Source organism: Coccinella septempunctata, chromosome 7, assembly GCF_907165205.1.
Source record: "Coccinella septempunctata chromosome 7, icCocSept1.1, whole genome shotgun sequence".
In the NCBI taxonomy this organism is placed as follows: Eukaryota; Metazoa; Arthropoda; class Insecta; order Coleoptera; family Coccinellidae; genus Coccinella; species Coccinella septempunctata.
In genome coordinates, this window is record NC_058195.1 from 23,044,048 (window position 1) to 23,068,424 (window position 24,377).

Consider the following 24,377-nt stretch of genomic DNA (forward strand, 5'->3'; position numbering starts at 1 on the left):
GAGAGGAAAGTGCATCTATATGCCCGAAAACGAAAGATAAAAAAAGACGCTCAATACCAACAACACTTGAGGACACACATGGAGACACTTAAGCAAAAGATCGCTGCGCTGGGCAATAGATTACGAAGATACAACAAAAGAACGCAAAAGTATCAAGAAAATAACCTGTATAAGAGCAATCAGCGGGAATTCTTCAGACGACTGGCTGAGGGAGGAAGTGAACAACAAACAACTCTACCAGATAAGCGCGAGATGGAAGAATACTGGCCGAATATCTGGACCCAAGAAACGCAGCACAACACAGAGGCAACATGGATCGAGGCGGAGAGAAAAGCATACCACACTCTGGCAGAAATGCCTGAGATAACCATTGCTGAGGAAGACGTGAAGGCAACACTCAAAAGATGTAAGAACTGGGCAGCGGCAGGCGTAGACGGTATACACGGTTTCTGGTGGAAGTCACTAACATCGACTCACAAAGTGCTGGCTCGGCTGATACAGGAGGCAATAAAGGATCCAACAACCGTACCTGATTATTTTACACTCGGCACGACGCTCATGATGCCTAAAAAGGGAAACCTGTCAGAACCGAAAAACTACAGACCGATCACCTGTCTGCCCGCAGTCTATAAGATACTCACTTCGACCATCGGCCACAAGATCAATACTCACATCAAAACTAACAAAATCATGTCTTGGGAGCAGAATGGATGTAAGAGGAAGGCCCGCGGAAGTAAGGAGCTATTGGTGATCGACAATACTATCACTAAACAGGCAAAGAAGAAGCTAAAGAACATCACAGTTGCTTGGATTGATTACCAGAAGGCGTTCGATTCTGTTCCGCACTCGTGGCTTCTTGAAATACTCAAGATTTATAAGGTCAACCCTAAGGTGATACATCTCCTGAAGTGCCTAATGTCAACATGGCGCACATCGCTGACATGGAGCAATAAATCAGTATCCTATAGAACCTCAGAAATAAACATCAAAAGAGGCATATTTCAGGGGGATGGCCTAAGCCCGCCGTGGTTCTGCCTCGCACTGAACCTCCTTAGCAGTATGCTTAACAGATCTGCATACAGTTACTCGATGGACGCAAGGAACAGAATCAGTCACTTATTTTACATGGACGACCTCAAATTATTCACCAGAGGTAGGAAACAGCTGGAGGGGCAGTTAGAACTGGTTAGAAAGTTTAGCGAGGATATAGGGATGACATTTGGACTAGAAAAGTGTGGCGTGGTCGATGTGGAGGAAGAAAATGTAACGCTTTCCGATGGACGGACAATATCAACACTAGGAAAAGAAGACAGATACAAATACCTGGGCGTGCAGCAAACGTTTGAAATAAGGCAGCCAGAAAACAAGAAAGAAACTGAGACCGAGGTAACGAACAGAGTAACCCGAAAAATGAATACACAGCTATCGGCAAAAAACAAGATAGAAGCCATCAACATCTGGGCGATCCCAGTATTTGCGTACACAGCTGGCGTAATCACCTGGTCTAAAACAGACCTAGAAAGACTCGACCGGAAGATCCGAGCTATCCTGACACGAAACGGAATGTTGCACCCGAACTCAGCATTAGAAAGACTGTACTTACCTCGTAAAGAAGGAGGCCGGGGCCTGGGCAGCCTGGAGGACATCTACCTGAAAGAAGAGAAAAAAATGAGAGAGTACTTCAGGAACGGATACTCACCTATCCAGCAGTGGGTGGCAGCACAACGTTTCCCATCCACGCCTCCGGAGGAAGCAGGCACTCAAGAACCTGCTACAGAGGAGCCATCTGAGAGGAGGAAGCAAAGCTGGCAGGCAAAACCTCTGCACGGAAGGTTCTACGCCAGCTTGCACCAGTCTGAAGTGGACACGCTGAACTCTAACACCTACCTGTCTCAAGGATACCTATTCCCCCAAACGGAGGGTACATTCTTGGCAATACAAGACCAGGTTGTGCCAACACGGGTCTACACTAAGCTTATAATGAAGCAGCCAGTGGAATCTACAAAATGTAGACTCTGCGACAAAGCCGAGGAGACGGTACAGCATTTGTCCTCGGGCTGCTCAACAATAGCCGGCACAAAATATCTATCCCGCCATGACAACATGGGGAAGGTTGTGCATCAGCTGATGTGCTTGGAGGAAGGCCTCTTACACCACTTTGTGCCACACCATATATACGCCCCTCAAACGGTTTTAGAGAACGACACCACAAAAATATACTGGGACATGACCATAATCACGGATCAAGGCGCCGAGCACAACAGACCGGACATGGTGGTATGGTCCAAGAAGAACAGAACAGCCATAATCATAGATTTCTCAGTCCCACTCGACCAAAACCTATCTAAGACCTACAGGGAAAAGATAACAAAGTATGAGCCGCTGGCAAGACAAATGAAGAGCATGTGGCACTTAGATAAAGTCGAGATAAAACCCTTAGTCATCAGCAGCAATGGGTTGGTCCACCGAAAAACGACAGAGCACCTCCTAGAAATGAAACTGCCCTCGAACACAATTCTATGGATGCAGAAGGCGGTTATACTGGGGACGGTCGGCATCATACGCCAGGCAATCTTCCCTCACTGACAATATGACTAGTCTTGGTCAACCGGCCCGAATAGTCATACATATCCCACGTTCGTGTGAAATCCAAAAAAAAAATATATATATATATATATATAACTATATATATATATATATAACTATATATATATATATATATATATATATATATATATATATATATATATATATATATATATATATATATATATATATATATATATATATATATATATATATTGTAATTCACATTTCCGTGGAGTTTTTCGAAGCTTCTCGGGCGCTAGCCACGAGATCTTCTATTATCTTGGTGTTGGTGTCATTAATGCGGGAAAATAACCTGCCTTATGATGCTCACTGTACCCAATATTACTGCCTTCTGCATCCACGCGATTGCATTAGTTGGCAGGTTCAGCTCTTTTAGGTGCGTGTCATTATTTCTAATTTCTTATGTTTTGTATCTCATTTTTATTCTTTGTTATCTATTATTCCTCAACTATTCATCAAAACTTATAACGTAAACAGTATTATGGCCCACCCCAAAAAAATAGCCCGAAGCGGCCTTTGGCCCCAGTCCGGAATTTCGGTTGATTTCATTTTCAGCGTATTATTACGCAATCGAAACCTCGATAATTCCTTGAAATAAGTGTTTACCGAACCTTTAGGAACTTTCAGCTCTTTTGTACATTTTGCCCATTCTGTGGCTCTTCTTTTGTTTTATTTGTTTCGAGCCACATAGGTTATACCTCGGCTTTTGTATACTAAATAAGTAAATAAATAAATAAAATTTCTGCATTGTCAGCATTTTTAGTCTATTAATGTACTTATGATCTTCAGTTTCGTGGGGGAAAATACCATTTACCGCAATTCGAAAAGTAACTATTATTACTGTATGGCTATGGCAAGCCCTACTCTGCTAATCAAATAGGATGTAAATTTTCCTTAGCTGAAATATTGCGTCTTCTTTCGAAAGTAAATATAATGAGAAGTGCATTTCTGAAAGTAATAAAACACCATTTCGGTCTTTTTCACGGAAGCTTCAAAATATAAAGGAGTATAATGCGAGGCACAACATCTGGGTATCCGATAGAAGAATACCGACACCAGTATTTACTTAGCTCAATAAGGAACGATAATTTTACGACAGCAATAAACGGTGAAAGATATCTAGTATCTGTAGAGAAGGGATGAGCGAAAAATATCGATATATTGAAATTTGGATTTTTTTTTTAAATAATCAATAAATTCCGACGATATTTTTGATTTCGATACATTCCTGAGAAGTATTTTATATTATTTTGAGAATATTTTTCATCACAGTCAAAATACGAACAAACCTTGTAGGTTTGTTCGTAGAGCGGTTTACAACGGTTGTGAACTGTACAGAGCAAGCGAATTCAATTTTAGGGTAGCGAAAATCCATTTGCGCTCGTTCTGTACAGTTCACAACCGTTGTGAACAAGCCTACTGGCAATAAAGCTTTGAATTCTCCTTTTCAGTGGGAGAAAATATCGGGGCAATTGAAATTGATTGAACAAGTGGAAAGTATGCGGATACACTATTACCAATGTTTGCGGCAGTACTGTCTGTAAAAGTGTGCTCCTGTTCCGGTAAATGTCGCACCCTTATTTTCTTATTGAGCATAAATGAAAACAAAAAATCCACAGAAATGTGGACTAAGGACTAAATTAATATCTTTTTATGTAGAAAAAATAGATACTAATGGAAAAGTTATTTGTATTCACATGTAGATATAGAAAACGCATAAAAACTTGTTGATATATATTTCAGGATACATTCTTGAAACTTGAAAAAAAAGACATTTTTCGATACCATGGAATAATATATATTTCACTGTACAGAAATAGTCAGTCTTCTGTTCTATATTTGGCTAACAGAGCCTTCGATTTGTACCTGCGTTATAGTTGCTTTGACAGTTCGGATAACTATTATAACCCCCTCTAGATGAGTAAAAGTAAATTGCCCGCTTGAATATGTTTCCTTCATTACTACCAAATAATTCAGTTTACCTCCACCCACCTAAATATTTGTTTTTGGGTGATAACGAATAAATCATTACTTCATAAGGTATGTTTATGAAGAGCTGTAATTCAGTTCACCTAGAAATAAAAACAAACAACTTTCATTTATGTTGAAATTGGATGCTATACGGGTTCTAGAGTATCTAGAGTATCATCCAAAATATAGAAGTTTTTCATCAAAAAAATCAATATTCTGATAATCGTAAGTCTGACTACAAATGCCAAAATTTTCAAAACAATCATTCGTTGTCTGTTTCCATTGTTATGATTCAATTTATATTAATAATTTATATTTATATTATATATTATCATCATGATTCTCCCAAGATACCGAAATGCCCCCCAGAAAATCTGTGAGCCTTGTTGTTGTGTCTTTACGTCAAATTAGACTGTTAATTTTAACACAACAATTATGTTTGTCCGTACTTTGTCGACTAGAAAATTTCTTATCTATCCGGGATCGACCACACAGCCAAGGGTAAGGTAGTGAATACTTTCATTTAAAATTGTTTATTTCAATAAATACAACATTTTAGTATACAATGATATAATAAATGAAAATTTATTCGAGTCATACCACTTAATCATTGAGTTGACAAAGACATGCTACCCCTCGATTAATCCAGTGATTTTGTGGCTTATCTGAGTCGAATGTTGTGTACATGACGAAATTAGTCGAATGACCAGTAGTGGATAAAACTCCTCTTCTGGCTGTTGTTTTATAAACCGGACAATCGTAGTGAGGTGGAGGATCATATTCTGCTTTCACTGCGGGTTTCATCCACATTATCGGGACGACATCGAATAAAATTTTTGGGAACGATTCGTTCAACTTCTTCAAAAATCTATCCCAACGAGCACCTTCCAAGAACAATCCCTGATAAGAAAAAATAATGTTAGTCAGATTTAATGGTCATTTGTGAAAAATTCTGATACGAGGGAAAAAAATTATTATTTATTTGCCTGAATTCACAAAGCTTTCTCTGGAAATCAACTCTTGGATGGACGGATACAATTGAGGGGTTCAGAGCTGAAGTGAACCAAGTCCATTCAGCCTAGTTTTGAGATGAATGGCTTAGAAGTTGTTTATCACCCATTAATTCAAAAGTGACTTCTTTAGATTTTAAAAGGTTAGAATGTAAGCATATGCTCACATAAGAATAATAATAAATAAAGAAGATACTTTTGAAATAATTGGTGATAAGCAACTTCTGAGCCATTCATCTCAAAACTAGACTGAATGGACTTGGTTCACTTCAGCTCTGAGCCCCTCAATTATTTTCAAACGATAACTCAATAATGAGAATTCCGAACAGAATATAATATTAGGAGTACAAAATGAGAGACCCATTACGCAGCTATCTGTGCTGGGAAAGCTTTACAAAAAAATAATTGAATCAAAGATGGAAAAATTTCTTACTCATCCTTTGACTATTTAAGTATCTAACGTCCCAACACACAGAACGCCGAATTGAAAAACTATAAAACTGCAGCTATCAGTCTCGATATTGATAAAGCTTTTGACAGCATTTGGCATTAGGGATTAATCGATAAATTACACCTAGTAAATTTACCCCCTTACTTAATGTTATAACTGATAAGTAGTAAGTGACTTGTATTGGCTACAGATACCAGCCCACACGGACTTGTTTTATCTGCTGTTTTATCCCACATCATCAATGGAGAAGAAAGGCCAATCTACTATGACTCCAGATCACTGACAAGAAGCGAATCTTCATAGATAGAATGGCTACAGCGGTATATTGAGCATTTAAGCGATTCTATCATTTTCTGTATCGACGAGAATTCACCCTAGTAGTTGACAACAAGCTACTCGAACGAATATTTGATCCTAACAAGGCTTTGCCTATTATGTCGACACACCGACTCATCAGGAATGCTGAATTTATTATTGGATTTGATTATCAGATGCAACATATAATTTCAAAAAAACATGCTAATGTTGACTATTTTTCAAAAAACACTCTCCTGTTGGATATAGAGTTGATTAACTCTGTAGAAGACTCTTATCAAGTAAACCAATTGACAATTGCGACAGCCACAGAATCACCTACGATAAATTATAACAAAATCGTTCGAGGAACCGAACAGGATGCAGAACTCAGAACCTTGAACGATAAATTGCTCAGTGGCGAAATACGGAACCCAGAATTAACAGTACAGGGTGTCCTAGTTGAAGTGTCCCTATACCTTATTGTGGAAAGTAAGGGAGCTACCTGAAAATTTTGAATACAAAACATGTCTGTAACCGATTGAACTTTCATTTTTTTATGACCCAACTTAATACCGGGTGTTCCGTCTTGGTATTAACTTTCTTATTTTAAGAAATGGATCACGCCTTCATTATAAGGCAGGTAAATAATAAACAAATTAATTCAGATGCATAACATCCGTAGATAAAGCAACGAATGTTACGATCTTAATAGAACTAACGAATTACCATCGCTCGAAGTATTACCAGAAATTTCATTTCGTCGACAAAGAGTAGATGCTGACCATTGTTTCGGTCTTATTTGACCTCGTCAGAGCAACAAAACTCATTCGTCAACGAAATGCTATGAATTTCCGGCTCCTTTTATTCCATGTCAGTAGCGGGTATGATGTATAAATACATCGTACCGACATCTGACAGAGAAACGGGAACCAAACCAATTCAATTTCCTAACTCTCAGAGCGAAGATAGCAGTATGCATCCATATGCCTTAATCCCATATTGCAGATATCGTATATTACGATAATTAAGCAAGGGAAAAATCGCGGAAAGTTTCGGATCATGGCAGTAACCGATCTGCCGCGGACATGGAAAATAAGAAATGGATCACGCCTTCATAGTAAGGTTTCATAGTAGCCCAGCTCTTTCGTTTTTACCAATGAAAACATATGTGAACAATTGTGCTACACGTGTGCTAACTTGTGCCGTTGAAATTTTCAACTTTTTCTTCAAATGGCGGTTGTCAGAAAAATCAGTAAATTGACTGAAAATGAGTATATCGGGTTTCCCAAGGTGAGTGGCCTATTAGATTATTATGGAAAATATTGATGATAAAGATTTCAAATTTTGTGGATCGATATTTGGCCATGTAAGGTACACTTTAAAATAATTTCACATTTCCAGTGTTGCCGGATGTACGAAAATTAGTCAACAACTTTATTATTTTAAATGCGATTTCCGGTATTTCAATTCTTTTTTATGATACTCTATAAATTATTTAATCTATTCACTTTTACCCTTTCAAAGCTATCTTTAAAGGTTTTTGAGTTATTAATTATTTTTCGAAATTTTAGATCAAATTAGCATGTTACGAAAATGAGTCTAGTTCGCTAGTAGACGAAATGTTAACTAGAAATGGGTTACCCCATGACTTGGCTACTGATAATGCTACAAATTTTAAATCTCAGGAATTCATCAACTTTTGTGAATCGAATGGAATACAACAAAAATTTTCTGCACCAAATCATCCAGCCACAAAAAGACTCGCTGAACGCACTGTGCAAACTTTGAAACAAAAACTCAAAGCTATGAGTGAAGAACCTAGAACCCTAACGCGTTTTACAATCGATGGTTAAGGATTTCGGTTAGGTTACCACCGCTCGATTAACTCGGTTAACTTATACCTTGCGTTTTACAATGTTAGGTTTCCGTAACCCTCGGTTCGATTTATATTTTCTAATGTTGGTAGAAATAAATAATTGATTTAACCTAAAAGTAGGATATTTGACAGTTAATCTATGGAAGATGTGACATTTATCCGAATTCATGAATATAAACAGAACATAGTCAACCCCTGTGAACTTATATAAGCAGAAATGCAACCGCTTTAGTTCGTCCTTCACTCTTCAGCCGGTACGATTTAGCTGAAGCGCTAGAGTCGACTCGTGTTATCATAGAAATCAAAAATAATATCTTTTACAGAAATCCTGCATAGATTTTCAATCTATGGAATACTGTTCTGATGACAGATTCATCTTGACGAAGTTTTTCGAAAAAATGTTCTGATTTTTTCAATAATTTGTTTGACTAGTGACTAGTAATCATATACGTTCTTTTGGTTCCGTTTCCTGCTTTACTGGTAAGCGATTGAATTTTTTTATAATTATGTTTGTGTGATCATGAAGCTTGGAATTTGTCTGCTCAACGAGAAAGTAAAAGTTCTTCAGAAAAAAATTGTATTTTAACACGTCGAATGCTGACTTGGTTTAAGGCCAGCGGTTCTATGAGACCGCGGTCTCAAAAATCACTCCAACAAAATTGTGGCTATTCTTTAGATCTCATAACGGGCCGTTTGTCCACACGGAAAATTCACTTATCCCAGATATCTCAGATATCAAAAGGATTAAGCTCTGTTGGAGCCCTTTCCAGGTTTTCGGGCTCGTGGTGGTGGTCGGGTCCGGGTCGCTCCTCGGCTCCCAGTTGAAGGTTGGATTCCTGCTCCGCCCGCACTTCCTGTCGGAGCAGACGGTGTTCCTCTGCATTCCCCATGTACTTGCGTACAGTTCTCGCCGTTCCGAGCAGTACCGCCTTCTGCATGATTCTATAGATATTTTCGTCCAACTGAAGTTTCCTCAAGTTCTCTAGTAGTTTCTTCGGTATCAGGCCTGTAGATGGAATGAAAATGGGGATGGTCTTGATATCTTTCAGCTTCCACTGTCTTCTGGTTTGTTCCTCGAGATCTCTGTATTTTGAAATTTTTTCAGTGTGCCTATCTAGAAGATTGTTATTATTTGGAATCGCCACATCGATGGATAGTGCTCTGTCCTCATCCTTATTGAGCAATATGAGGTCTGGTCTATTGTGGGTTATTTTCCGGTCTGTCAGAACCGTGCGATCCCAGTAGAGCTTGTGTTGTTCATTTTCCAACACAGCATCCGGATGGTAATTGTAATAAGGAACCTTTTTCGAACTTAGAAGTTGGTGTTTTAGTGCCAATTCTTGGTGAACAATCTTGGCAACGGCATCATGTCTATTTTTGTACTCCGTGCCCGCGAATTTCTGACATCTGATAGTTTCATGTGTCGCACAGCCATAACGACAGCTATCGTCCGCCACTGAGGCATCCTTGGCGATATATTTCATGTAATTTCTTGTTGGAATCACCTGATCCTGGATGGCGAGCATGAAGCCCTCTGTCTCAGGAAACAACCTTCCGGAAGTCAACCAGTAGTTCGACGCAGATATGTCGACGTAATCAAGGTTTGCCAATCAGTTTCTGCATTTTACTTTCTGCAGAGTGTTCGACGGTTTCCAAGTGATCCTGTTGTAGCTTTAAGGATGTAGAACTATCAGTAACACAAACTACTCGATGGAGTTCTGACGAAGCAGCCTTGCTCAGGAAATATTTTCGAAGTCCTTCAATTTCCTGGGACATACGGTTGGACAAATCAACAATTCCTCTACCCCCAAGATGCGTGGCAGCTCTGTCCGTTCTATTGAGCTTTTGGGGAGATGTTCATTGTATTTAGTCAGCATCGTCCTTATTTTTCTCTGTAAAGCTGCTAAATCGGTGGTAGCCCAAGAGATGATACCAAATGAATAGCTCAGCGCCGAGCAGGCGTAAGTGTTAATCGCTTTTATCAGATTCTTGCTGTTAAGACCAGTTCTCATTATCCTTCTCAATCTTCGGGTGAAGTCCTCCGTTAATTCTTTCTTCATCTGGGTCTGATTGATTTTTCTTGCCTGTTTTATGCCTAGATACTTGTATGTGTCTCCTTCCTTTAATGCTTCAATTTCTGCACCTTCCTAGTGTTTGAAAGTACCATCTTCTATTTTTCCTCTCGTTATGTTCAGCAGTCGACATTTTTCTAGTCCAAACCTCATTTTGATGTCTTCCGAGAATCCTTCCACCATCTTCAGCATCTGTTGCATTTATTTTTTGGTAGATGCGAAGAGTTTCAAATCGTCCATGTAAAGGAGATGATTCAGTTTCATCATAGTTCTACTGCCGCTCTTGATGGAAAATCCGTAGTCCGTAGAATTCAATCTATGAGACAAGGGATTCAGGGCCATGCAGAACCACAGAGGGCTCAGCGAGTCTCCTTGGAAAATTCCGCGTCTTATTGGAATGGGTCCTGTTGTAATAGAGCAATCTGCTGCTTTCATTTGAAGACTAGTACGCCAGGGTGACATGGCGTTTTTCAGGAACTCAACAATATTGGGATCCACCTTGTAAATCTTCAAGATCGTCAAGAGCCATTCGTGAGGTATAGAATCGAATGCTTTTTTGTAGTCTATGTACGCAGCGTAAAGATTCCTCCGCTTGGAGAACGCTTGATTGCAGATAACTGAATCTATTATAAGTTGTTCTTTGCACCCTCGGCTGTCTTTGGTGCATCCTTTCTGTTGCATGGCAATGATGTTAATCCTTTCGCAATGGTTGTAAATTCGGTTTGAAATGCACCATGTGATTAATTTGTACATCGTTGGAAGACATGTGATTGGTCGGTACTTGGATGGGTCTTCTGTATTCCTTTGGTCTTTAGGTAACAGGTATGTTGTACCATGTGTAAGAAATACTGGCATTCTTTCAGGATTTTCAATGGCATCATTTATTGCGGAGGTCAATTTGTCATGCATGATCCAAAGTTTCTTGATCCAGAAGTTCTGTAATCCATCTGGCCCAGGTGTTTTCCAGTTGTGTAGTCCTCTGATAGCTGATTTCACTTCTTCAATTGTGATCATGAAATGCTGCATCGGCTCATATTTTATAGCTTCAGATTTTTCATCATCCGTCCGGTATCTCCATTGAACTGAGGTTTCGTTGATAATTGTTCGGTCCAGAATTGTTCAATGGTTTCCTTTGGTGGTAACTTTCCATTTTCTCCATCCGGCGATGTGAGTGACCGGAAGAAAGTTTCTTCCGACTTTTCGAATGAATTATTGTCTCTTTTCCGGCTATAATTGCTTTTATATGTCCTCAGGCGTTCTGCATACAGACTTAATTTTTGCTTCAGAGTGTCGAGGCAATGGTGAGCTGTAGCATTCTCCGTCTCTCGTTCTGTGTGTGTCCTGTTTCTATCCATGATCTCTTTGGCAGCTTTCACAACCTTTCTTCCTCGTTCCCGTTCAACTACTCCGTCAGTCGTCCAATGTCTCTTCTTAGCCTTTCTGTTTTGTGTTGAAGACGTTTCTGCGCGTGTAATTTGTGTCATTTTGGACCATTGTTGTTCGTTCCGCGAATTTTTGCCCCTATGGTTTTGGCTGTCGTCAGCGCTGCACAGTAAAAAACTAGATGCAGATATTCCAATGAACTTCCGTTCTGTAGGTACTCAGGTAAAACGTCCTTATTCAAGATGTCGATTATAAGTGACAGCTTCTTGGATGTATTGAGTCGGGGAGGTGTTATTCGATGAAGAGGATCTGTCCCTTCCAGTTCGGCGAAGTATCTCCTCATGTCAGAGTCAACTTGTCGGTGGAGCTCTTCCCTATCGTCCTGGAGTTCAGGCTCACTTGGGTTGCAAGATGGACTTTCTGTATCAATGTCTTCTGGGTGTTGTTGCTCAGGCATGTGAATTTCATCAGAGGTGTTGGTGTTATTCTCTATTGCTAGCGGACGCTGAAGTTCTCGTTTAATTGCGTCGATTCGGATCGTTGGTATTAGTTCATTTCTCAGAATTACGCGGTACTGGTCTGCCACTCGTTGTTCAGTGACATTGAGATTTGGGTAGGCGTTGCAGAATTCCTCATGGAGCCTTTTCCTATAGTTGTTCGTGTTCTGCCCTAGTCCCGTGATGGAGTTATATATGCGCACAATAGTTTCATTCATGGACGTTGTCCACTTCATGCGCTTTCTAACTAACCCCGCTTGGGTGAGCACTGGCTGAATATCCTGCGCAGCACCTTCAGCGGTTCGAGTCGGCAATTGAATTGGATTCGTTGGTTGCTGTTGTTGCTTTGGAGCTGTAGCTTCTTTTGCAGCAGGAGCCCGCTTCCTCAACATCCTGCCTCCGACGTCCCGCATGCTGTCATGTCCAGCGCCGGCTCCAGACATGCCCTGATGATCCCCAGGCAGCGACTTGTTTCCGAGGCTTCTCGATATCACCATTTCCATGGGTTTGTGCTCCCCTTTCTCGGTTTGGTTGAGGGGTAGAGAAATGAGAGCAGAAAGAGCACCCCTATAAAGGATGTGGGATGTGAAAGAGAGAGGAAAAAGGGATGGGACTGCGGACAGTAGGCGTGGCTGGCTGCACCGTCTACGTCGTAACGATGGCTACCCGGCAGGCCATCTACCAGATAGCTGCCAGGCAGGCCAGACATATTATTATTATTATGACTTTAGCCTTGCGGCTTTCACACTCCTCTCCAGAGGAAAATTCACTTATCCCAGATATCTCAGATATCAAAGGGATTAAGCTCTGTTGGAACACTTTCCAGGTTTTTGGGCTCGTGGTGGTGGTCGGGTCCGGGTAGCTCCTCGCCTCCCTGCTGTAGGTTGGATTCCTGCTCCACCCGTACTTCCTGTCAGCGCAGACGGTGTTCCTCTGCATTCCCCATGTACTTGCGTACAGTTCTCGCCGTTCCGAGCAGTACCGCCTTCTGCATGACTCTATAGGTATTTTCGTCCAACTGAAGTTTCCTCAAGTTCTCCAGTAGTTTCTTCGGTATCAGGCCTGTAGATGAAATTACAATAGGGATGGTCTTGATATCTTTCAGCTTCCACTGTCTTCTGATTTGTTCCTCGAGATCTCTATATTTAGACATTTTTTCAGTGTGTCTATCTAGAAGATTGTTATTATTTGGAATTGCCACGTCGATGAATAGTGCTGTGTCCTCATCCTTATTGAGCAATATGAGGTCTGGTCTATTGTGGGTTATTTTCCGGTCTGTGAGAACAGTGCGATCCCAGTAGAGCTTGTGATGTTCGTTTTCCAGCACAGCATCTAGATGGTAATTGTAATAAGGAACTGTTAAAAATTGAGCGAAGCCCCCCTCCGACCTCTCTCTAGTCGACGCTCCTGACCAGCTCCGGTGGCCACGTATGGTACCCCGATTCGGCGGTGCGCAGTTTGAACGACGCAGCGGCCCCACTTTCCGTGTTTTTCAGAAGTGAAAAACCTACACATTTACATATTCTTAAGATTCTCTTTGTTAGCTCCGTTGAATTAAATTCGCGCTGCTATCAATGTGATTTTTTAACACCTCATTTTAAGTTCACCTCTTTTAGTTGTTCTCAATTTTTAAGTCTTCTCGCACAATCCTGGTGCTCAATTGTTCATCTCATAAGGTAAAGTAATCTCAGACTGCTCAAAATTATAAATAACACCATTTTCATGACCATTTCACTCTGAAGAAATCAGTCCACGTGCAAGAGATTCAGAATCTAGAAATAGATTCCGAATCCTTGCGAGCACTGCTCAATTAAAATGTCCACTCAACTCAACTCGAACCATCGTCGTCTCAGACCTATATATTTTATTATATTTCATAATTTATATAGATTTTCAGACTTCTCTAGACCTTCTCACATGAAAATGGGTCTGTAGCACCAGGATTGAAACTTCTCAAGGTCATCTCCATAAAATTGATATCTGATTCATTGTCTTCTCTCAATATTCTTTATTATTAGAATCAGTTTAATCATTTTTATAACAACTCTTATGATCACCTCGTTATACTTATGACTAATTCATGGTGTTGAGTTTCAGATGAATGAATCCTCATATTCTCCAGGGTGGACCCTGGATGTAGCTGTTTTTCTCAGAACAGGATATGAACACCTCAAGTTTCGTTAAGCGATCAGTGATAATGCTCGATACACCTCGACCTAGGCTCCACCCTGGAAAGTCTGCTCGAACACTCATGTCTACTCATTTGGTATGGTCTACTCTTTATAATATGTACTCTCATTGTTTCTCTTCTATATTCATTCATCGGACTCAACATGCATGTTAGTTTTCTCAGCCTTCAGCACATCTCAAAATCTACGATTAGAGATTTATTCAACTCAGTACTCTCATGACTTCTCTTAATTTATCAATTGTTTCTTTTATTTTTCTGATGAACGTTCTAATCGTGCTTACTTGTAAGCAGTCCGTCTCTGTAAATGCTGAATTCATTGATAAATTTTTGCACTCTTCAAGATCATCTCAATGTATATGAATTATACTATGTTCTTCTCATATTAATTATGATTGTCCTTTTCATTTAATTAATTATTATCGAACTTCTCATTTAATTAGAATTTATTGCCCTTTTCATAATATTTTTAATATTCTAGTGCTTCTCAAATTCATTAATTCTGTGCTTCTCATTTAACTTGTGCTACTCTTGTTCTGCTCATACCTACATTAACATTATTGATCAACTCAAATTTAATGTATCGATTTCTCGTTGATGATCAGACTTAGACATTGCAGTTTCACCTCGGGCCTATTTCTCTGTACTCTCGCGTCTTCTCTTTAAAATTCAGTATTCTAACCTCCGCGTTTTCTGATAGAAAAAGGAGGCTCTCGCAATCAATTTTCAATTGATTGCCCTATCACTGTGTAACCGTTGTGTTGATATTGAATTTATTGAACTCCTCAACGTCTAAGTCTGACATCAAGTAACTTCTCATTTGAACTGCTCTGGACCATCACATGTTTTTAATTGGATATTGTCTCTCTGAGTTTATAGATGTGGTTAATATTAGTTGCTTTTTACTGTATTAGCTTCATGCAGGTGACATATTCATTTTATGGTTGTGAATGATACTTAATAAATGTTTTTATACCATCTCCAACTCAATTATCTTTTAATACAGTCCACTACTTTTTAATTAAAAATCATAACACCCTCGATTTTTGAACATTTGGTCCTTTGAGCCGGATAGTTGGGTTGGAATTTTATCATCGTTCACTAATCATATTTCTTTTTTCTGCCGTCTCATGATATTGTGCACCTCGATCAAGAATACTTTGAGTAAGATAAATTCTTTTTTAATAAGCCTGCTCATGCCTTCATCTCCACAAGCATTCGTCCTCTCAAGGAGCCTCTCGAGCCACCTCAAAGGCCATCTCAACCGGTTGCTTCGTCCTCGTCTGCTCAGACATCTCATTACCAGTCTTCTCTGGCGACTACTCAAGTTGGTCCTCTCTCGTAATTCAACTCCTCAATTTCTAATCCTGAACGCCTCCATTACTTCAGATCTTCTATTCAGTCGACTCCTCTGAAGTAGATCTGTCGCTTGACTCTCACTGGCACACCTCACTTCCCATAGCTTGGGGAAGTCTCATTTCTCAATACGAGGACAAACATCTTCTCTTAGCTGCTCTTTGCGTGAAGATCTTCTCGATCCCTCAATGTTCATCTCAAACAAGTCCTCGTTTCTATTATGAGACCCAGCTCTAGACCAAAACTTCGCACTCTCACTATGCCGCCTCTAATATCGCCTCGTCTAGAGTGTCCTCTAAGATCTTCTCAAGCATCGTGCCTCCTCGTTTAACGGCCAAAACGGCCCCACGACCACCTCAGCCGAGCCGTCTCACTAAATTCACTTCAAGCCTCCTCATCCAAGCCTACTCAAAAGACCAGCGAAGCCAAGCCAGACACCTCGAAAAGAGCCTAAAGTGTTCAGGCAGTCATCAAAACCCCTCCAAGACAGCTCATCTCATTATCGACCGCTCATCACACCAGTCATCTCGTACAAGCAAGGCTCCTCATCGATTCTGGATCGGAACTCTCGTTCATCTCTGAAGACTTCTCAAGACAACTCAAACTTCCTCGAAGCCAATCCAAAGTCACCATCGTTGGAATTGGTGGAGCCGCCTCAAGATCAAGAGGATCAGTATTGATCACACTGAAATCTCTTCACAATCACAAAACCGTGAATATAAATGCTCATATCTTGTCATCTCCATTTACTAATCTACCATCTTTCAATTGTTGCACACGTCCACGCTTGCCTCACCTCGACAATTTGAAGCTCGCCGATCCAGAGTTCTACACCTCAAGGCAAATCGACATCATATTGGGTGCTGATGTCTATGGTTCCATCATTCTTCCTCAACTCCGACAAGGGCCAGATGGGTCAACTCCAACAGCTCAGCTCTCGATCTTTGGATGGTTGGTCCTAGGTCCAATATGCCCTCATCAAGAGGTCTGCTCAAGTGTGTCTCCTCAATACCATGCCACTCAAGAATTTGACCTTCAAAGCCTTCTCGAAAAGTTCTGGGAACAAGAAGAAGTCAAGTCCACCTCCGTAAGTCACCTCACTGCTGACGAGCAGGAATGCGAAGACCACTTCAAGACCACTCACTCTCGACTTCCTTCTGGACGATACATGGTAAGACTCCCATTAAAATCATCATCTAATCTTTTGGGATCTTCCAGACAACGTGCCTTCCGATGCCTCCAAGGACAATTTCGCAAGTTCGAGGGAAACCAAGAATATTGCCAGCTCTACAAGGACTTCCTCACTGAATACGAACAACTCAAGCACATGAAGAAGGCTCCCTCAGACATCTCGCATCCCAGATACTATTTGCCGCATCATGGAATTCTCAAACCAGACAGCTCCTCCACCAAATTGCGAGTAGTGTTCAATGGTTCCAGTCCCACCTCAACAGGCCTCTCACTGAACGACATCATGCACACAGGAGCGAAACTTCAGTTAGATGTGATTGATGTATTGTTCTGGGTACGTCGCTTTAAATTTGTGTTTTCCACAGACATCACGAAGATGTACAGAGAGATCATGGTGCATCCAGACGATTGGGATCTCCAATGCATTCTCTGGCGAAACTCAGAAGATGAGATAGCGACGTACCACCTCACCACCGTCACCTATGGAACCAAGGCTGCTCCTTTCTTGGCCATTCGAGTCCTCCTCCAGCTCATCGAAGATGAAGGTCACAAGTATCCACTCGCCATTCCACCACTCACCAAAGGTCGCTATGTTGATGATATCTATGGTGGTTCAGACACGAAAGAAGAACTCTCAGAAATCGCTATCGACCTGAAAAATCTCTGCATGGCGGGCGGCCTCCCCTTAGCAAAGTGGCAATCGAACTCTCCTAGTACGCTCAAGATGGTAACCGAGGAAGAAATGATACCATCGCCGATCTCATTTGACGACTGTCCTACTTCAACGAAACTTCTAGGCCTACTCTGGTATCCTCAAGAGGATTACTTCTCATTCAAGATCAACTCAAGCTCATCTGGGTCTGTGGTAACTAAACGTACTATGTTATCTCATATCGCTCAACTCTTTGATCCACTTGGTTTAGTATCCCCTGTCACGATCAAGGCCAAAATGTTGTTGCAGGAACTTTGGCTCCAGAAACTGTCATGGGACGAACCACTGTCACCTCAACTCACAGAAAGATGGTGCAACATCAGAGAAGATCTCAAATCATTGGTCAATGTACGATCTCCTCGCTGGGTAGGCACCCAAGAAAATACTACCATAGAACTTCACGGCTTCTCTGATGCTTCTCAACTTGCCATGGCAGCAGTCCTCTATCTCGTAGTCCGCTCACCGTCCACAGGATCCAAAGTCACATTGCGCTGCTCGAAAACAAAAGTAACGCCTTTTAGCTGGAGAGCTAGTGAACCCTGGGTGTAACGGTCTCCCTGTAAGGTTAGAAATTTGTATACTTACGATTTATGACATGCTAAGAGCAATAGCCATGACCTGGCAGGCGTCAGCCCTGCACGTCATCAGCCCTTCTATTTTTTGGACTGTTAAGTAAATTGAGTTTCAAAACTTGTTTCTGTAAATTTGAAAATTTCATAGGATAAAGTTTATTTATTGTACATCTTAAAAAAATTGACAGGCGATTACAATAAGCAGAAGTATATGACAGATCAATTAGAAAACGTACAGTTGATGAGGTAAAATAAACTTTATCCTGTATATTTAAAATTTTTATATGTTTTCAAGTAAACGTCTCAGAGTAAATATGTACAATGCCAGGCGGTTTTGAACAGCATAAGACCTTGACAGTCGAGGGGACAGCTGCTAAGGGCGTGCAAATAAGAAAAATTGTGCAGTGATATTGTGCATTGTTCTACTTAATATTAACATTTCACTAAATAGTGTGCAAGATGGAATTGGAACACGTGGTTTGTGTGATTTGTAACGAAGACACTGACGAAAAAACTGTACGATTTACAGAGACTACGTTGAATAAAAGTAACTCAATATTGAAAATAAGAAAAGACAATAATATAAAATTTAAAGATATTTCTTTGCCAGAGGAAATTAACGCAAATACTGGTTACCATGTAAAATTTTATGAAAACTTTCTTGCTGTGATGAAAAAATATCGCACAAGTGAATCATCAACTTCTTCAAATCTACCAGCATCATCATCAGGTATTTTTTATGAACTTCTATATTTTTTACTAGGCTTTATTCTTTAATTGTAACTATATTTTTGATTTTATTAAGTGGTACAAATTTTATCATTATTAAATATATATTAAATGGAAATTATTCATAATAATGGTACTGTAACAATAATTATATTAATGTGCAAATCACGATTTATTAATTATTATTGACGGAAATAAAAATAATTACGTAAAAATAAAAATTATAATTAATTATTAAATATGAATATCTCAATGGCTTTTTTTTATAGAAATGACATCGACAAACTTAGAAACAGTGACAGTAGCCCCTCCAATAGCTACTGAAGAAAGCGGATCATCAACATCTGCTGAAGTGCCCGTTACTAAAACTAGCCATGCTGATAGGCTATGTGTGTTTTGTCGAAATAAATATAAACGAGTGAAAGGGCGGTACCAACCTCTTCACTCGTCAGAAAGAGCAAGTTTGATGCAAGTTTTGAAAGAATTTGGCGAAAATAATGAATTTTATGAAAAAGTTAGCGCAGATTTAAGCCCATTGATTTTTTATCATAATAGCTGTCGAACAATTGCCATATATACTTTACAAGAACAAGCGAAGACAAAATCACCACCGAAGAAGACTTGGAAATATTTTCACAAACTGGCTTTTGATGAAATGCAAATTTTTATCAGCGAGGAAATAATAAATAAAAAAAGGATATTTTCATTCACATACTTATGTAAATGATACTTTGAATTATTACAAGGAATACTCGAGGAAAATGATGAAGATGTTGATGTTAATTTTAGTATCCAGCGGTTTGAAGCTAAATTGTTACAGAATTACGATGAAATTACAATTATCATTTACTGTATGCGTTCATGTAACATATCTTATTAGCACGCCCTTAGCAGCTGTCCCCTCGCCTGTCAAGGTCTTATGCTGTTCAAAACCGCCTGGCATTGTACTTATTTACTCTGAGACGTTTACTTGAAAACATATAAAAATTTTAAGTATACAGGATAAAGTTTATTTTACCTCATCAACTGTACGTTTTCTAATTGATCTGTCATATACTTTTGCTTATTGTAATCGCCTGTCAATTTTTTTTTAAGATGTACAATAAATGAACTTTATCCTATTAAATTTTCAAATTTACAGAAACAAGTTCTGAAACTCAATTTACTTAACAGTCCAAAAAATAAAGGGGCTGATGACGTGCAGGGCTGACGCCTGCCAGGTCATGGCTATTGCTCTTAGCATGTCATAAATCGTAAGTATACAAATTTCTAACCTTACAGGGAGACCGTTACTCCCAGGGTTCACTAGCTCTTGGACTATTTGAAACGCCTCACAATCCCGCGACTCGAACTCACAGCATCTCTCATCTTGGCCAAGTTAACTAATTATGCTCATCGTGTTTTAGATACACAGATACACTCAACGACTTTGTGGACGGACTCAACAGTCTCTCTCACGTGGATCACATCTCACCCAGCTCGCTGGAAGGACTTTGTTCGAAACAGGGTAGAGCTCATCCAAGAACTAACTCCAGGTGCACAATGGAGATACGTTTCCGGCAAGGAAAATCTAGCGGACTGTGCTTCTCGTGGCTTCTCGTCATCTCAACTACTGAACAGCACTCTATGGTGGACGGGACCACCATGGATTTCCAAGTCACCAGATTCCTGGCCCAATCGTCAGCCGGCAACGACAATTGACCCCGAATCTGAGCAAGACCCACCAAGAACCTCCTCACGGCCGTAACTCAAGACTACTCGTGGGATCTTATATACAGGTATTCTTCTCTCAATAAACTGTTAAGAATCACCTCTCTTTGTTTAAGAGTCCTCGCCCGACTCAGACACTCCTCAACTCTGAACTTCTCAACTCCGCTCACCTCAACTGACTTGGAAAAATCAAGGATCTATTGGATCAAGGCTACTCAACAAGTGTATTTTCCTCAAGAACTCAAGGCTCTTCAAAATGGTACTGCTCTGTCATCCTCGCATGTGTTCAGTAGACTCACGGCGTTCATCGACCATGAAGGTGTCATTCGTGTAGGCGGACGAATCACCAACGCTCTATTAGACACAGATAGCAAGCATCCTGCAACAATTCCTCGAGCTTCTCAATAGACTTCTCTGATTATAGATTCTGCTCACAAACGAATACTCCTCGGAGGTACACAACTCACACTGTCCACCATCCGACAACAATATTGGATCATTGGAAGAAGAGCCCCAGTGAAATCCCACATCCTGAAGTGTGTTGTATGTGCAAGGCAACGAGGTATAAGAGCTCAACAACTCATGGGACAATCACCAGAACAACGTGTCAGACCATCTCGTCCCTTTCTCATCAATGACGAGCGATTACCTCCCTGTAAGTGGCCATTAGGGCGAGTAATGACCATGCACGCAGGGTACCCTCAAGACCTCCACGTCCACTCTAACCAGACCAATCTCGAAGAAAGCAATTCTACCAGTCAACTCTTCAGACGAAGCAACCAAGAAGGAATTTCAACCTCTCTAGTCATCTCGATAACTAACGCTGTTAGTTATGGCGGGCGGAATGTTAAAAATTGAGCGAAGCCCCCCTCCGACCTCTCTCTAGTCGACGCTCCTGACCAGCTCCGGTGGCCACGTATGGTACCCCGACTCGGCGGTGCGCTGGTTGAACGACGCAGCGGCCCCACTTTCCGTGTTTTTCAGAAGTGAAAAACCTACACATTTACATATTCTTAAGATTCTCTTCGTTAGCTCCGTTGAATTAACTTCGCGCTGCTATCAATGTGATTTTGTAACACCTCATTTTAAGTTCACCTCTTTTAGTTGTTCTCAATTTTTAAGTCTTCTCGCACAATCCTGGTGCTCAATTGTTCATCTCATAAGGTAAAGTAATCTCAGACTGCTCAAAATTATAAATTACACCATTTTCATGACCATTTCACTCTGAAGAAATTAGTCCACGTGCAAGAGATTCAGAATCTAGAAATAGATTCCGAATCCTTGCGAGCACTGCTCAATTGAAAAGTCCACTCAACTCAACTCGAACCATTGTCGTCTCAGACCTATATATTTTATTATATTTCATAATTTATATAGATTTTCAGACTTCTCTAGATCTTCTCACATGAAAATGGGTATGTAGCACCAGGATTGAAACTTCTCAAGGTCATCTCCATAAAATTGATATCTGATTCATTGTCTTCTCTTAATATTCTTTATAATTAGAATCAGTTTAATCATTTTTATAACAACTCTTATGATCACCTCGTTATACATATGACTAATTCATGGTGTTGAGTTTCAGATGAATAAATCCTCATATTCTCCAGGGTGGACCCTGGATGTTGCTGTTTTTCTCAGAAAAGGATATGAACACCTCAAGTTTCGTTAAGCGATCAGTGATAATGCTCGATACACCTCGACCTAGGCTCCACCCTGGAAAGTCTGCTCGAACACTCATGTCTACTCATTTACTATGGTCTACTCTTTATAATATGTACTCTCATTGTTTCTCTTCTATATTCATTCATCGGACTCAACATGCATGTTAGTTTTCTCAGCCTTCAGCACATCTCAAAATCTACGATTAGAGATTTATTCAACTCAGTACTCTCATGACTTCTCTTAATTTATCAATTGTTCCTTTTATTTTTCTGATGAACGTTCTAATCGTGCTTACTTGTAAGCAGTTCGTCTCTGTAAATGCTGAATTCATTGATAAATTTTTGCACTCTTCAAGATCATCTCAATGTATATGAATTATACTATGTTCTTCTCATATTTATTATGATTGTCCTTTTCATTAAATTAATTATTATCGAACTTCTCATTTAATTAGAATTTATTGCCGTTTTTATATTATTTTTAATATTCTAGTGCTTCTCAAATTCATTAATTCTGTGCTTCTCATTTAACTTGTGCTACTCTTGTTCTGCTCATACTTACATTAACATTATTGATCAACTCAAATTTAATGTATCGATTTCTCGTTGATGATCAGACTTAGACATTGCAGTTTCACCTCGGGCCTATTTCTCTGTACTCTCGCGTCTTCTCTTTAAAATTCAGTATTCTGACCTTCGCGTTTTCTGATAGAAAAAGGAGGCTCTCGCAATCAATTTTCAATTGATTGCCCTATCACTGTGTAACCGTTGTGTTGATATTGAATTTATTGAACTCCTCAACGTCTAAGTCTGACATCAAGTGACTTCTCATTTGAACTGCTCTGGACCATCCCTTGTTTTTAATTGGATATTGTCTCTCTGAGTTTATAGATGTGGTTAATATTAGTTGCTTTTTACTGTATTAGCTTCATGCCGGTGACATATTCATTTTATGGTTGTGAATGATACTTAATAAATGTTTTTATACCATCTCCAACTCAATTATCTTTTAATACAGTCCACTACTCTTTAATTAAAAATCATAACACCCTCGATTTTTGAACAGGAACCTTTTTCAAACTTAGGAGTTGATATTTTAGTGTCAATTCTTGGTGAAGAATCTTGGAAACGGCATCACGTCTATTTTTGTACTCCGTGCCCGCGAACTTCTGACATCCCCCGGTGATGTGTTGGATAGTTTCATGTGTCGCACAGCCATAACGACAGCTATCGTCAGCCACTGAGGCATCCTTGGCGATGTACTTCATGTAATTTCTTGTTGGAATCACCTGATCCTGGATGGCGAGCATGAAGCCCTCTGTCTCAGGAAACAACCTTCCGGAAGTCAACCAATAGTTCGACGCAGATATGTCGACGTAATCATGGTTGACCTCATTCTGGTGCCTCCCATGCAAAGGTTTGCCAATCAGTTTCTGCATTTTACTTTCTGCAGAGTGTTCGACGGTTTCCAAGTATTATTATTATTATTATTATTATTTAATATTGATAAGAGAAGAGACAGGAGCCTATACATCTCAGATACATACAGATAAAAAAAAACACACTGACAGCGAAAGACGTACAAGAGTTCAAAAAGAATTATAACGATACAACCAAAAAGAGAAGGCAAGAAAAAAGAGAATGAGAATTACGATACAGTCAAGTGCCGATCAAGACGGTTTTTGAAAGCGTTCACTGACGGGGCTCATACCACTTCACTAGGCAGTGCATTCCAAGCTCGGAATACACGATTGGAGAAAAAATGCTCACGAACTGTACACTTGAAATTTTCGCGGTACAGGTTGAAACGATGACCACGGCGGCCCGCCCGATCCATCACAAACAGACCACTCATATCACATCCGAAAAGCCCGTAGAGGGCGCGATAAGCCACGATGAGATCGCCCCGCGCACGACGATCCGAAAAAGATGGTAGACCAAACAAACTGAGCCTCTCCTCGTAAGTTGGACGTGTGACACCGAATGGAATCCTGGTAGCTCTACGCTGGACCGACTCCAGGGTTTCACGATCTCGATCCAGCACAGGTGCCCAGACAGGACCAGCATACTCCAGGATGGGTCGAATAT

At 40.2% G+C, this 24,377-nt stretch overlaps 2 protein-coding genes across 2 annotated transcripts in view; one reads left to right on the forward strand and one right to left on the reverse strand.

Annotated features, from left to right (window-relative positions):
- Positions 1–5,130: 5,130 nt before the first annotated feature.
- The window catches only part of LOC123316425 (dynein axonemal heavy chain 3), a 2,043,583-nt gene continuing 2,024,336 nt past the window's right edge, over positions 5,131–24,377 (reverse strand). The window contains exon 56 of the mRNA XM_044902499.1: positions 5,131–5,481. Within this exon, the coding sequence (XP_044758434.1) occupies positions 5,185–5,481 (297 nt within the window). The 3' untranslated portion in view covers positions 5,131–5,184. The remainder of the gene's footprint in view (positions 5,482–24,377) is intronic.
- Positions 16,782–18,118, forward strand: LOC123316426. Its single transcript, XM_044902500.1, has 2 exons — positions 16,782–17,943; positions 17,979–18,118. The coding sequence occupies exons 1-2, from the start codon at positions 16,880–16,882 to the stop codon at positions 18,025–18,027; spliced, it is 1,113 nt and encodes a 370-aa protein (XP_044758435.1). The 5' UTR covers positions 16,782–16,879; the 3' UTR covers positions 18,028–18,118.